General features: G+C 40.3%; 1 protein-coding gene across 1 annotated transcript in view; it reads right to left on the bottom strand.

Moving 5' to 3' along the window:
* The window catches only part of RRP15 (ribosomal RNA processing 15 homolog), a 42342-nt gene extending 27246 nt beyond the window's left edge, over window positions 1-15096 (bottom strand). Inside the window, exons 1-3 of the mRNA XM_059146756.1 lie at window positions 14691-15096; window positions 3823-4097; window positions 1236-1333 (exon numbers count right to left, since the gene is read on the bottom strand). Coding sequence (XP_059002739.1) covers window positions 1236-1333; window positions 3823-4097; window positions 14691-14952 — 635 coding nt within the window. The 5' untranslated portion in view covers window positions 14953-15096. The remainder of the gene's footprint in view (window positions 1-1235; window positions 1334-3822; window positions 4098-14690) is intronic.
* Window positions 15097-16422: the final 1326 nt, after the last annotated feature.

Genomic DNA, 16422 nt, shown 5'->3' with positions numbered 1-16422 from the left:
TTCTGCGAGTTGAGTTTGTAGGGCGCAACCTTGAGAGATGAGATAACGTCTCCCCCAGACAAAGAGCAGGCTTGTTACCATTCACCATAAAAGCAGTGGATTCCCAAGTCGAGTGTTCTTCTGTAACACAAGCCATTGCCCGCTCACGCATCCTTATAGGGCACCTGTGTTACCAATGAGGGACAAAGGGAACCAGTGGAAATGTGATGCTCTGGCTACTTTGCCAAGAGTAATAAAGTCCTTTGTCTCTGACCCAAGTCTCTTGTATTCTGGCAGTACCCAGGAAACTAACAGGCTAGCTTATTAGCTTGTAAGGAGGATAAAATTCCATACCCTTCGAGCAGGGCTGGGGCCAAAGTGAGGAAAGGGAGGTGCATGTTATTAATTTCATTCTCAGAGAAATCCTGCAGGGTAGATGTAATAGTCCACTGCTTTTCTAGGTAAATAAAATGAAGTAAAAATTAGGTAGCATGCACAAGGACACAGGTAGTAAGTCAGTGCTGGGATTTGAACCTAGCAGTCTGGCTCTATCTAGGTCACTCTGTAACACCTATGTGGATTAAAAAATGACCCAATCATATAAGAAACTAGAAAATCAAAAATAATTCCACTAAGAAGAACTGCTGTTATTTTTCAAGTAGCAGCTCAAATGTTCTCTCCTCTCTGAAATCTTCCCCAACTCCCCTGACAATCTCCTGCTGTAAGCTCCCAACACACAGGACATGCCTCTAGTCTCAAAGAGACTGTAATTCCTACAGGTGAGTAGGCAAGGGCCACCTGGCAGCCACCAGATTCTATTTATCTTTGGATATGGAAGACATCAATAAATGTTTGGTGCCAATGATAAAAAAAATGCAGAGTGAAAGGACAGCATAAGGTTACTGTAATACATGATTGGTTATGCCCTAAGTATAATGTAAGAGAACAATGATCACCTATAGTCATAAATTCAGATAACCATCGTAAGAGAAATGCATGTCTAATTACACTGTTCTCCTGACTACAGCAACAGTATGATCTGCAATAGGTTCAGACCAAATATACACTGAGGACGTTCGTAATATGCTTGCCTCATGAGACCTGTAAAAATCTTTCGCTGAATTTAGGATTAAATAGGCAGGTTTTGATATAAATCACTTGGCTGAGAAGGCAGAGCTTAAGATCAGGTTGAGTCAGAAATGGATCACTATCAAAGCTTTCATATACTCACTTTTTAAAGGGCAGAACAGTCTTACCTTGTTGCAATTCTCTGAAGATTTCTCTCTGTTTCTTTGTCTTTGACAACATCTGGCTTTACTCTGCACATCATTTCCCATTCCCGCTTCTTATCAAGCTGTGTTATAAATATTGTTATGTGAAAGAATATTAGGCATTTTTGAAAGTGCAGCATACTTTGATATGATACTCTGTGAAAGGACAAAGGTAATAAATCATTCTGGCTTAGTGTGTCACAGCAACTGAAAAAACCCCACACTTTTAGGGGTTCAGCTCAGGGGGCCTGTGGTTAGCACTCTGCATGTCATGTGAGAAGCACAAAGTGAGTTTCTGTCAGGCTCTCTGACAGCAGGGGCCTGGACAGCTGCCAGGATACTGAGGCAAGGAGGACAAGGTAGCATGTGAGAGAGCCACACGCCTGACCTGCCACCACCAGAGCATCAGAGGTAAGCGTCAGAAAGACCCCAAACTACAGTCTTTGATAATCACAAGTTTAAATACTGTTTATTTTCTCAAAAACTGTCTTTCTCAGCAGACAGAATAATTAAAAATTTGCATCAGCTTTTAAAATAATAGCATTGTATCCAGTAGTACTCTGGTCCGAGGCACCTGACTTGACACCCCAATACACTGCACTGGTATATACTGCTGTCTCAGGCCAACATATCACCTACAAGCAAATATATATCTTATAAAGATCACCAGGAAGTTAGTAAGCATCAAAGGCAGTAATAAGAATCCGTGGGGGGAAAAAAATCTTTTATCTATTGCTTTTCTGCATCCATCTAACCTCTTATTTTTGTATTAATGAAAATGTCTAATCATAGTTATATCAAATTGTGTTCACCATACATTAGCCTGACTTCTTTCTAAAAAGAATAGATTTCTCCCCAAATAAGATAATTTACTTTAACTGTTACGAAATTCATTATCAGATTATGGCAGGAATTTAGAAATCTTACTTTTACGTTCAAAACAGTTAATTCTTAATTATTTGTAGTATCCAAGGCATGCATAATCCCAAAATAATTTTTAACTGTTTGAAGTATAATTTTAAACTTATGATTAGAAATAAGTACTAGATATTCCAGAAACTGAAAATATTTAACAGTAAAAAACAATGATCATCTGCACAGACTCTACTCAGAATTACGTAATAAGAGCATTTGTAGAGACCATGCCCTTTTTCTGCTATCAACGTGTGTTTTCATCCATTATGTGAACGGTATCATCTCCAGCACTCAAAGGATTGGCCTAGAGTTGAGTTAGAGACTCATTTTTTCTTGACTTCAAAATGTTCTTACTTTCACTAGAACACTGGGACTAGCGGTAATTAAGAAGTCTAATATTTGTAAAGCTTCCTTCAGCTTCTGCCAGATAGTAATGATTCAAATTTTCAGTTGAAAAGCTATCAGTAAGATTTAGAGAAAAAATTTATCTTAAAGTAAAAAGAATATTGAAGAGCACAGTACACTGTTTCTAAAAGCAACACTTACAAAGTTCCATCTTTATACAGCTTTTGCAGAGTACTAGTATTTGGAAGAAAATAATTCACCTTGAAACAAGATAAGGGGATAATGAACTTAAAAGGAAATACATTCCTTAAAAGGAAATATATGCCAATCTAAATCTACCTTTCTTTCATTTCATTTTTCTTTCATTTTACCTATAAAGTACCTCTTGGAAATTAATACTTTTATATTGTCAGTATGATCGCAGAAAGTTATTTTCACAGAAAATAGTATTTATTTCACTAACTAAGTATTTTAGACACAGAAATACTTCATTGAGTACAAGGGATTTAAAAACCTTACTATTTCTCTTTATTTTTATAATACACAACAGCAAAATGAAGTCCAACTTTTGGCCTTGAATCAGCAGATTGTCCTCGTCTAACTTCTATGAGTGATTTAACACAAGGTATGAATTCGAGTTTATCTAGCAGTGAAACAGTCCATTTCTGGAACTGCAACCAATCCCTGACAAGGACACCTTCACAGATTCATATTACAAAATAGGTTTTTAGCAAAAAGTAACTAACATGATTCTATTGGTTCAGAATCTAATAATGTTAGCATACAGACAGCTAAACTGAATGAAATATTTAGGCCCAGGAATCACTGCCACATGTATAATTTATTTGACTTTAAAAGGTCAAGTTTCTCAGGAGTTTAATTTCTATTTCTTTGCTTAGATGATTAAAAAATGAACATGCTAAATGGAGTAATTTAGATGAGGTTTCTGTACAAAAGCTTGGTTATTCACCCCTATGTAAAAAGCAAGTTAAAGGGTTGCCTGGGTCGCTCAGTGGTTTAAAGCCTCTGCCTTCAGCTCAGGTCACGATCCCAGGGTTCTGGGATCGAGCCCCACATCGGGCTCTCTGCTCAGCAGGGAGTCTGCCTCCTCCTCTCTCTCCTCCTGCTTCTCTGTCTACTTGTGATCTCTGTCTGTCAAATAAACAAATAAAATCTTAAAAAAAAAAAAAAAAGCAAATTAAAAAACTGGACTGTTAAGTGGACCAACACTCCCAGGAACAAGTTGATACAGATAAGAACTAGGCTAGACTAGGCAAACAATCTAATCTACAAAGCAACTGGTAAGACACACCTGTTTTCTCTTCTCTAGTCTCTCTTGCTTTAACTTTTCTTTTTCCTTTTCCAGCTCTCTGTTTTTGACCAGAATAGTGGATTTACTTTTAGGAGTTTTCTTGTTAAGAATTTTAGCCATGGCATCCGCCCAGCCCACATTAGTTCCAACACTAGCTTCAGCTGTTTGTTCATTTTCATTGCCACAGGGTTCAACTTCATCTTCATTGTCAGCTTCCACTGCTTCATCATCTGAAGAAAAGTGATCCTTTTCTGATTCACAACTTCCTACAGAACCTAAGAGTAGAAACAAATTAAACTTTAGCACTGGAGGAACAGGTTGTCAAGGCCACGCCAGATCCCCAGGACCCATCATAAAGCTAACAGATCTCCATCTGTCTCCATTTGTGCAAGAGAGGGCTTTTTAAGTCCCAGAGCTGCAGTCATAGCAGAGAGCAAAAGGACCCTCCATCCTACTGCCATCAACCCCCAAAGACCTGGCCCCACCACGATGGGCTTCAGCACCGAGGACCCAGGCAGCAGAAACAAATCCAAAAGGCAACACCACCTTCTACTGTCTCCTATTGCAGATGCCGACATGGGAGCAGTGTAGGGTGTGTTCAAGTCCATGGGCCTTCCTCATGTCATTGAACTACTTAAAGAGACTAATGAAAATTATTTTAAAAACGATTAACAAAAAACTTTAATCCATCAAGATAATGGAACAATGTTTCCATGGTACAGAGAAGTTAGATTAACCTCTCTGGGGATTTGACCCAGATATTTAAAATTCTGAATTAGTGTGTAGGAAAGTCTAAAAAACAAAACAAAACAGAACAAAACCACCAGCCTCCTTTCATAGAATTTGCATATAACATTATGAAATTAGATGTTTAAAACATTTCCAAAAAATGATCTAATAAAGTAATATCCGCCCAAGAGACTGAAGATTCAATTGCACTGCTGGGTGACCAAATGACAGTATCAAGTTCTGAGCTGTAGACACAAAAGTGTACTGTTGGAATTGTATCCTGCACAACCTCCGAAAGAAGCATGTACAGGATATTTGCTAGCTAGTTCATCTTATAAGGTTCAAAGAGCTGGGATCAGCGGCTTGACAGAAGTAAGAGTCTAGTTGGTGGCCTTACTTGAAAACGAACTCATTGTGAAGCTTTTATAGTTTACGTTTTGTGGCCTTTCTCAACTTCTGAAGTTCACCGAACTTTACTAACAAGAGCACAAGCAGCCAGCACAATCTGCAGACATCTATATGATCCACAGCCTTCTGGGCAGCTTCTGTTTTCTGTTCTTCAGAAGCCAGTGTAACTTACTAGGAAATACTTCAAAAGAGAAAATCATCCAGTAGCTTAGAAACTCAGAATGTTCCTTAATAAGCAGAAGAGGAGTGAACAAAGCATTGCATTTCAGAAGTGTGCGCTGGGTCCATGTGCGCATTCATAGCCGAGCGTCACAACCAGAACTTCTCCTTCTACTTGAGAAGTCGGATTGTCCTTTGTTGTTACTTCAAAATAATGTGCCTACTCCTCAGCTCTAAGACCCCTTTCTTCCTTAAGTCATTTCAAGAAAATGTGCATATTCTGATTTCAGATAACACCTTAGTCTTTTTTCCCCTCTTAATTCAGCTTATTGTCATGACCAAAATGAAAGGAGCTGAATGTACAGCGGCCTGTTAATGTCTGAGTGATCCTCTCTCGTCTCTCGACCATAAGCCATGAAGTAAGAGAGAACTGCCAGAAAGGTCCCACTTAGCTAGTCATTATAACACCTGCAATTTTGCCATTACTTTTGCACAATGCTTTCACTTAAGTGTTGGAAATTCATGAAATGCAAAAGATGTAAAAATAAATACTTAATACATTTAAGATAAAAATTTATAACCTTCGAAAACAGCAAATAAAAATATAAACAAAACATTTTACAGATGTAAAAAAAAAATGAACCTCAAACAAGTAAGGAAAAGTATCTTCAAAGTGTGCCAGTGTTATCAAAAAGTAAAGGAAATAATAAAGGAACTTATCAGTAATTCCACTGCCCTAATGTGCTGCACATTTCTTTTTTCTCTCTCTTTTTTTTAAAGATTTTATTTATTTATTTATCAGAGAGCGAGAGCACAAGCAGGGGGAACAGGAGGCAGAGGGAGAGGCAAGCAGAGGGAGAAGCAGGCTCCCCGCCTAGCAAGGAGCCCGACACAGGACTTGATTCCAGGACCCCAGGACCATGACTCAAGCCAAAGGCAGATGCCCAACTGACTGAGCCACCCAGGTGTCCCTACACATTTCTCAATAAAGAGAAACAAAGTTTTAAATAGAGACTCATTTGCCACATATTTAATTTGAAGCTTCCTCTACATGCTGCCCACTGGGTAAATTTAAGAAATCTGAGGACATGGGATTCTAGGCTTTGACATGCACATACAGGTGATTTAAGAACTTTATTATTTACGAAGTATTTTTAAAAGTATCTAGATTTTGCCAAACAAAAGCTGTTAGCACCATCATCCAATTCAATGAAACTAAGGGTCTACTTATACACCAGATTTCAGAGTCACACAATTTTTCCCTCAGAAGCATCTCCTGGGACCACTGTTCCTAGAAAGTACACTGAGAAGCAAAGTTTGGAGAATGTAATTACCTGGAAAATAAAGATGTTAATATTTTACATGTTTTATTCCTCAGAGCCAGTAGCATTTCATAGGTATTAATAACAAAATACACAATTATCTGACAAGTGCTTCTTCTAATAAGAATTTATTTAAACGTAAAGAGGCAGAAAGCGCTTAAATGTCTGTGTGAATGAAGAATACTTGGGTGATTAAAAACAGAATGTTCTACCAGCCCACAGTAACATGTAAAAACTACAATACTGACATCTAGTGTTTTGTCCTGATGCATTCGTACAGACGGCAACAATCTGACCTCAGTTGCACTGCAAAGGCTGCCACAAGACTTTAGGGCTGTAGGAGCTATCCCAATTCTCTGCTTACAAACTTTGGCTCTTTCTCTTGGTTTGTTTCTTATCCAGATTGACTACCACAGTACGCCTATTATAGGCACACAATAAATCCGTGAAAAGCCTTGTAACACCATTTCATACAACACATATAAACCAATTTAACAAATTCAAAAAGAATCCACTAAATTGATCATTTTTATTTGATTTTTTTTTTTTAAAGAAGTTCTAGCTCAGAGGTGTCTGGCATTCACTACAAATGGAAATGATCATGTTTTATATAAATAAAAAAATGCCAATGTAATGAGGTCCTCCAGCATATTAAAAAGCAGGATTTACTCCTAGGATACCAAAGATAAAACAAATCAGAAAGCAGAACTGGTTCTTAAAATTTTACTGTATCCTATGAAGATGAGATCTTTAAAAATTTTTTGACTGATCTTTAATAACATAAGTTAAGTGCATGTATCTAGGGGCACCAGATAAGTACAAAATTCCTTTGAAGCCTTCTGCTATCTTTAACATTAAACCCTAAGTTTGCATTCTATTTTTAGAATCTGGAAATTAAGGAAGGGCTACAAAGAACACTTACTGGAATAACTAAAGGTTCCAATATAACTTTCCACATTTATGGAAATGTTCTATTATCAAAGCTGCCTCCGAGCCACTGGGCATCAGAGGCTACTGAGTACTTCAAATGCAGCTAGTACAACCGAGGAACTTGATTTTTCATTCTGATTACTTTAAATTTAAAAAGCTCCATGTGGGGGCACGTGGATGGCTCAGTCCGTTAAATGGCTGACTCTTGATATCAGGGTACAGGCAGCTAGTGGCTACCAGCTACCACACTGGCAGGACAGGGTTAAACTTCCAAGATTCTGAGGTAGGCACAGGCATTTCCCAACTCCCACTGCCTTTTCTCCAAACTTCTAGCTCCCTTTCAAATTTACCATCTGTCCCTGATCCCAGATATGGTTAGTTGTTGGCTAGAAAGAGGGATAAAGTTTTAAGAAGACTTACAGTCCTTCAATATTTACTGTACACACATGAATGATGGTGAAGGGAAAAACAAAAAATCTAAGTCTAGGTTTCTCTCCTTGAAGATATCATATGTTTAGCGGATAGATAAATCAGTTAACCGATTACAAAACTGGTTTTACAATATGCAAAATTCTAAGTGCCTCTTCTTTTTTTTTTTTTTAAAGATTTTATTTATTAATTTGACAGAGAGAAATCACAAGTAGATGGAGAGGCAGGCAGAGAGAGAGAGAGAGGGAAGCAGGCTCCCTGCTGAGCAGAGAGCCCTATGCGGGACTCCATCCCAGGACCCCGAGATCATGACCTGAGCCGAAGGCAGCGGCTTAACCCACTGAGCCACCCAGGCGCCCTAAGTGCTCTTCTTTAAAAAAAAAAAAAGGCAACAAAGAAAGGGTGACTGTTTGGGGGTATCTTTTAATATTTATATTAAAGTTGCTTCCTAGGTAAAGCAAGGGTTTGAATGACAAGAGACGGGAGGAGCCCAAGAGTAAGATTCCACAACCCAGGTGAACTGAAAAAGGCAGGGGGTATGATCACTAAATCTGGAACAGAAACTCCCTAGATCTGACTGAGTCAATGCCCTGCATAAAAATTAAAATTACGATAATCATCATCACGATGGGCATTCCAGGCCGAATAAACCAGTATGTCCAAAGGCATGGGAATGTGAAAGAAAGTGAGATGTTTATGAAATGACAAGAAGTTCAGACTGGCTGAAACTGGATCTAGAAACTGGATAGTAAAAACTGAGTCTAAAAAGCTCGCTGCTTTATAAAAAAGCTGGTCTGATTTACTACCCAAGAAATAAAATATGCACATTAACCCCCAAATTAAAACCAAGTGGTTTAAAATTACAATGCTATAGGTGTATGTTTCCAGTAAGAGGCCAAACTGCTAGTGCTTTTCTCTCTTGGTACTTACCTTGGGCCCTTACTTTTAAAAAGCTTCTCTATTGGATTAAGAAGGTTGTTCTTTTAAAATACAAATACCATCTGGGAGCATTAAGGTTACTGGTTAACATTCAACCTACTTCACACCTTTAGAATTACTCTAAATCAAACAGAATTCCTCATAAAAACTTGGTAGAGATCAGTTAGTAGTAGTAAAGAGTACGAACACAGAAGTCAGGCTGCCTGAATTCAATCTTACCTCCAGATACAAAATCCCCATCTGTAAAAATAGCAATAAAATAGTATTGATTTCATTGTGGTTTTGTGATACTTAAATGTATTAATATATATTAAAGTTCCTGGAGAGTGCCTATCCCATAGTAAACATTTAAGTGCTGATTACATACTACACACAGAGACACACATGATAAGAATTTTAATGTGGTTGTGGAGGAGAAATGAACAAGGAAGGAATACGTCTGGTAGCTGGAATCTTCAGGATGTGGGAGGTGCTGGATGGGAAGCTTTAGATGACCAGCTAGTTACAGCACAGGGGTGAAGAACTCAGATTATAAAATCAGACAGATGTGGCATTATGTCTTAGTCCACTACTTTCCAACAGTATTAACTGGGGTGAGTTACCTGACTCTGCTTTGTCTCAGTTTCCTTGTAGCAAAATAGGCATGAAAAATACCTACCTCACTGGGTTGTTACCATGATTAAATCAGGTAACACATGAAAAGCACTTAACACAGACCTGGTACACGGTAGACATGAAATAAATAATGGAGAGTTACCAGTGGACAAACAAGAATGCTGAGAACCTAGAAGACAGACCAGGGATGGGAGATCACAAAACACTAAAGAAAGATGCCAAAAAAAGAGTGGGTAAAAGGGATTTCAATTCCACTGTAACTTTGTCTGCGGTCCGGGATAGAGCCTATAGCGCATGTGCCCAGGAATTAAGTGCAGGCAGGCTACCTTGGACTTGACTTTAGAAGTCATCAATGTCACTGCACTACAACTTGTTTCTCTTTTGTAAAGTAAGCTCTACATTCAGTGTGGGGCTTAAATACATGACCCCAAGATCAAGGGTGCCTCGCTCTACCGACCGAGTCAGTGAGGTGCCCCATGTCCCACAACTTCTCAAAGTACTCTAAAATACTGACAGTACTACCTAGCTAACACTCATTCAGAGCAAGCTACTGTGTTTTTTGTTTGTTTGTTTTGTTTTTAAATTTTATTCATTTTATTTGACAGAGATCACAAGTAGGCAGAGAGGCAGGAAGAGAGAGAGGAGGAAGCAGGTTCCCCGCTGAGCAGAGAGCCCGATATGGGGCTTGATCCCAGGACCCTGGGATCATGACCTGAGGTGAAGGCAGAGGCTTTAACCCACTGAGCCACCCAGGTGCCCCTATCTTTTTTTTTTTTTTTTTAAAGATTTTATTTGACACAGAGAGAGAGCCTGAGCACAAGCAAGGGCAGCAGCAGAAGCAGGCTCCCTGCCAAGCAGAGAGCCCAACATGAGGCTTGATCCCAGAACCTTGGGATCACGACTTAAGCCGAAGTCAGACACTTAACTGACTAAGCCACACAAACACCCCTAAATAAATACATCTTAAAATATATATATATATATAAAATAAATTTAGAATATTCAAAATTTGTTTTAAATTTTTTCTAAAAGGCATTTAGTTTTGGGAAAAAATGAAGTCACCCCAACTTTTCATAAAAATAATCGAAATGAAAAAGTGCTGCTCTGAGACAAATTAAAAGATGTGATTACATGTGCCATCTAGACAAGCCAAAGCACAAAGCCTGAAAGTAATCTCCTTCCTGAGTCTGTCCTATAAAGTGCTAAACCATTCAAGTGCCTATGATTTATTTCATTTCTTAGACATGTTCCTTTGCTATTTTAAGTAACTTAAATGATGAAAGAGGCCATAAGCTAGAGTTTGATAAAAAGCACATTTATCTGCTGGGTTATTATTATATCTAAAATACAGCTTTGTAGTTTATCAAAAACGAAGCAATAGCTCCTAGGACCTTCTAAACTGGATTGTTATCAAGTCTTCCGTTAGAAGCACATGGCCATTTTTCATGTGTGTGAACAGAACAATTCAAGAAAACATGAAACCACCATTCTTCTCTACCAGTATACAGTCCTACAGGCACGTGCTATGAGAGAAGGGTTGATCACATCATGGCACTGGATAATGACCAAGGCTTTTTCCACTTGGGCTAATTTACTGACTACAGAAGATTATTTTTTTAAAGACTACAAGCTTAAGTATACAGTTAGCATTGTGTCTAAACCTTCAAGGCTGCATCAATTCAATAAATCTGAGTAATTCAAGGATAACTCAGAGGTAGAGGTTATCAACAACTTCTCCATAGTACTGGATACCATCAACCAGTTTTTCCTTCCTCACCTGAGTTGATTTACTGACTAGGGAGGCTATGTGTGCTTGTATGTGTTTTAAGAATACAAACTTTAGGGGCACCTGGGTGGCTCAGTCGGTTAAATGTCTGCCTTCCACTCAGGTTATGCACCATCCCAGGGTCCTGGGATCAAGCCCCACACAGGCTCTCTGTGCACTGGGGAGCCTGCTTCTCCCTCTCCCTGCCGCACCCGCTGCTTGCATGCTCTCTCTTTCTCTCTGTCAAATAAATGAACAAAATCTTAAGAACCAATTATATTTTGTATCAAAACCTGCAACAAGGTATCAATTCAATAAATCTGAGCAGTTCAATATTGACTGAGATAGGGGTGTCATCATCCCCTTCATAATGCCCGATATTTATCTGTTACTTAAAATGCCGACTGTAGCATTTTACCTTCCACATATCTGATTTGTGATCACTTGCGATACTATTATGACCAAATTTCAAACCCTACTGAAAAGTATTACAATTTACTAAAATTCAGTCTGAACCATTTCACTATCGTGTAAGTTTACATTATATACAAGTTCTGTTAAGTTTACCCTCAACAATACCTTAATACATGAGAAAAATGTAAAAATCACATTAAGAGCAGTTTCCAATTTGGTTGGAATGGTTAAATGAAAATTAACCATTAAAAATTAATTGGTTAAATTGGAAAGAGCAGTTTCCAATTTGGTTGGAATGGTTAATGGACATCTAGTACTATACCATGTATCAAGTTCTACGCCAAATTCTGGTACAGCTGTTAGTAAAGCTGACAAAGTTTTTCTTAACAGAACTAGGAAATTTCCTTCTTTAAAAATTCATTTATTTGTCAGAGAGAGAGAGATAGCTCATAAGCAGGGGGAGTGGAAGTCAGAGAAGCAGGTCTCCTGCTGACCAAGGAGCCCGATGTGGGGTTGCATCCCAGGACCCTGGGATCATGACCTGACTCGAAGGCAGACACAACCGACTGAACTAACCAGGCATCCTAAGAACTAGGAAATTTATGCGACGTCTGACCAACACTACTTGAGAGTCTTACACTCATAAAGGCATCATTTTCTATCTTTCTTATATAATTAAAGCAAGGAGCAAAAGTTCAAACAATGCATGTGTTTAACCTGTGTGTTTTCTATGAAATATAAGTAGTATTTTGCTGAAAGAATTTGCTCTCAAATGTTCATATGACAAGGTACATCCTTATCAATTTTTAGGATCCAATTGAAATTCAAAGAGAAGTCTCTGATTCAATTTCCTGATAAAACAAGCTAGTACACTTCACTATAATAATAAACTTATAATTTGCAAACTGATTCATTGATGTGTTTGAACCAGATTTAATCTTTATAGTTTCTCAGCATCCATTCTCTGAAATTCCTGAAAACTTATTAGTTCTGCCAAGGCCACATATACACAAATTCTGAACTACAAAAGCTGTTTCCGCTGGTCGCCTTTCCAGAAATAACTGATTTCATAAGAGGAAAATAGCAGATTCAGATATTAAATAACAAATTCTGAATTAAGCAAAAGGAGGATGCCCCATCTTATAACCAACGGACCTACATTATTGAATTTATTAAATAAGAGGCCCTTTATAATTTATCTGTCACAGAGGTACAGTCTAAATCCTGAAGGAAAACGTGGATAGAGACAATTAAGTCAAAACCTAAAGGATACAGATAAGAAAGTAAAGAGAAAAAGGGGAGGGATCAAGAGTACAGGTGCTACAGCCAAACTTCAGTAATGGCTGTGTCATTTATCAACTTGCTGATCAGCTTATGTATTGGGTGAGCAAGTCATAACCGTTTTGGACCTCAGCTTCCCATAAGTAAAATGAGAATAACAGCATCAATCTCATAGGGTTGTTGTCAGAATTAAAAGAAATGACACACATATGAATGAGGAGCTTGGAACAGTATACAGAACATACTAAAGCTCAAAAGATATAGCTATTATTATCCAATTCCTCTAACAGTAGAGCACATCCAAAATTTATGGTGCTATGAGTTTTTTTGTAAGTTGGTTATTTGGAAGACTGAATGTTTTCCTTCTGAAAAACATTTCAAGTGGAGCCCTTCTGTCTCTTCACTGTACTGGTGCCAGCTCTACCACAGTTTTGCCACTGCCCACCAACAGTTCTGGCATTCTCTGTCAATTGACATACAGTCAGCAGTGGTATTTATAAACAGGTGTCCCTCTCTTCTTTCAAAGTTCTCAACTGTTCCCTACTGCCTACAAATGGAGAAGCCAATCTCCTTCATATGGCACACAAGACTCTTTACAATCTGGCTTTATCCTCTGTTCCGGTTTCACTTCTATAACTTCTTTGGAAGCTAGAGCCACAGCAGACAATTCGTTGTGCCCTAAACAGCCCGCGCATTTTAAGAGACTGCACGCCACTGTTTGTGCTTTCCCCTGTATGTCTAAGAAAACTGTCTTCTCCACCCTCAAACAAAAAATTATTCACCCCTCCAAGGACTAGATGAAATGCCACCTCATTCATTTATTCAGCAAGAAAATTTACTCAACACTCAGTACTAAATTTACTCAATACTAAAAACTAAAAAGGAAGGCCCTATGAAAGTAAATAAGACATAGTTCCAGCATCTGGGGAATCTATAAGGTGAAAGACACGTTAAAATAAAATAATAACATAGCATACTATGAGTAATATGCATAAGACAGAAGGAAGCGATGCCTAAGCTGGGTTCTACAGGATATGGATTTGTTTCCATTCTTACCATTTTAACTGGACCATAACTGTAATAACTACTTTTACAGCCATGCGAGCATTTGAAAAATAATCTAGGCAGTGAAGCCAACAAGTGATGAAACCCTTGTGTGCGAGCCCAAGGATATCAATGTGGCTAGACATTGATGGGCATAGTAGTCAGGAGGGGGCAGAGTAGAAAGTATGAGACCTAAAAACCCGACCTAAGCTACATCATACAGTCTACGGATTCTGGATGTTATTCTGAGATGCGAAGCCACTGGACCAGCTTGAGCAGATAACTCTCCTAGGATCTGAGGGACTCATATGATTTAAGCGACGATCACAAAGTATCTTCCCTTCCTTTAACAGGCGTCTCTGGGAGATCAAGTGATACTTTTGTTCTACTTTAACCACATCCTCTTCTTTCATTTACTGCCATCAGGTCTCTAACTCCCAGAGTCAGGCACCTACCACACGAGAAAAGTCAAACACACCACCCATCTTCCTCTTAGCTCTTTCGGCCTTTTGCTCCTGGTTTCCTAAGAAACCTTTCCCACCCTTGTCATTTTAAATAACCCCGCCTCATTCTGCCTCTATCATTGTAACCTTTTTCCTGTTGTCAGCAGCACCAGTTTCATCCCTTTTCATCAGTAACAGTGACGGTGAAAAAGGCCTAATAAAAGCGCCCCTTCCCTAAACACCACCTCCAGCCATTCTCACTGGGCCAAAGTCGCTCCTTCCATGACCCCCAAAATGAAACTAGCCCCGAAGTCCGTCGCATTCCCTACTTTCCGCGAATCCAATCCGGCTTTTCTTTTCAGCAGCCAAAGCTTAATCCTAGTCCGTTACCTCCACTGTCGGCAGCGTCTTTGCCCTCATCTTCCAACTCCGAAGCTACTGCCCTGGCTACCATTTTCATCTTCTTCTTCTTCTTCAGCGAATTTTTCAGCTTTTTCCCTGCACCCACACGTGGGCCCCCCACGGCCGCGGCCATGTTTCCTCTGCGGAAGCGCCCGGAAGCGTTGCGCCCGGTGCTCACCACAGGACCTCGGCCTTCAGTTCCGGCGACACAAGGTTCCGGGGCGGGGCCATCTAGCCTCGGACTGCGCATCGGCGGGAGGTCGGCGGGGTCCGGCGAGTCTTTACCGGAGTCCGCTCCGGGGGCGGGGAGAGGAGTGACTGTACGTTCTCAGACGACCCCTCTTCCAGCTCGCCCTGGCCCTTGGACCGCTGCCGCAAACCGGAGAGGTCCCCTTTGCTGGTCTCCCTGTGGCCGCTTCCCTTCCGGGCCGCGTTTCCGGGTGTGGGTTCCGGGAGCTCGTCCGAGGTCCCCGACTCGCCCGTGCAGCCGGGCGGCCGGGAGAGCGGGCGCCGCGTCGGGAAGGGTACGGGAGTGTCATCCTCTCTCCCCAAGTAGCAAAGTCCAAAGAGTCACGACACACGCGACACACACGATCTTTCTCAAGCACTGGATCACGTAAACGCCCTCTGATTAACCCTTTCCTGGCGTGCGATCGCGAAGCGGAGAGCGTCTGGCCGGGACCTGGCGGGCTCCGGCCGCGCGGGGCCGACCTGGGGTGCGGATCTCGGGCTGCCGCGCGGCGCTCCTGCCCGCAGGGCGGCTTCTCCCTGAGGCAACCCTTCGGGCAGCTACCGCAATCTGGCCCTACCGTTTTCCTCCTCACTTGTTGACTCCTTGAAAGTAGGACCAGATCTCATTCGTCCCTCCACCGTCCCCGAGGCTGGCAAAGCTGGTCCAGAGCAGGAGATCAGAAAACAATCTTGGAAGGAGTGAATGAATGAAGGACAATAAGCGATTAGCGAAGTTAGTAAGTCAGACTCCCAATACAGCAAACCTTTATACATCCTGTTCTGTCGGCCGGACGAATTCTAAAGGCTTTCCTTCAGCTTGATGTTTTCCTGGTAGAATGTTTCTTGGTTTTTAATAACCTAAAATCTGTAAGAGAGTACGGATTTCTCAATCCCACACATTCCAGCTATTGTTTGGGGGGGGGGGGTATATTTACATAAGCCAAACTCAGTACATTTTAGTATATGTGCTGCCAAAGCGAGCACAACTCTATATTTTAAAACAAAACAACTGTCCTGTTTTTAACAGTGCGGGAAAAGTTACATTGCAAATACAATCGGTAAAGATCAAATTCCAGCTTTTGAAAAGTGCAGCTCTTGTCAGTGCAAGAAGTATGTCTGGGGATGCCCCCTGGGACATTGCAGGGGCCTGGATTCTCCCAGTCCTGCTCAGTGTCCATCTTCCCTCGCCACTTAGTGTTGAACCTGTGCCCTGCTGACTTTCCTACTTAACCTTTGTTTTGGCCTAGTGTTCTACACGGAGTTCAAAAACAAAGTTGGGAAGGCATTGAAGAAAACTGTAGAGAAGAAACAAATGTTAGAGAGAAAAATGATGACAGTGGCAAGAAGGCTCTCTGGCATAGAAGGTACCATTTGTTAATATTATTGAAGATCAGGAGTGGTATTCTAAGCATTTGACATCTTAATATGATGGCTTATTTTGGAGAGTCTGGGTGGCTTAGTCTGTTAAGTGTAGGGCTCTTGGTAGGGA

The sequence above is a fragment of the Mustela lutreola genome, chromosome 14 (genome assembly GCF_030435805.1).
Source record: "Mustela lutreola isolate mMusLut2 chromosome 14, mMusLut2.pri, whole genome shotgun sequence".
NCBI classification, from domain to species: Eukaryota; Metazoa; Chordata; class Mammalia; order Carnivora; family Mustelidae; genus Mustela; species Mustela lutreola.
Note: the sequence above shows the minus strand (reverse complement) of the source record. Positions and strands in the feature narration are given on the sequence as shown.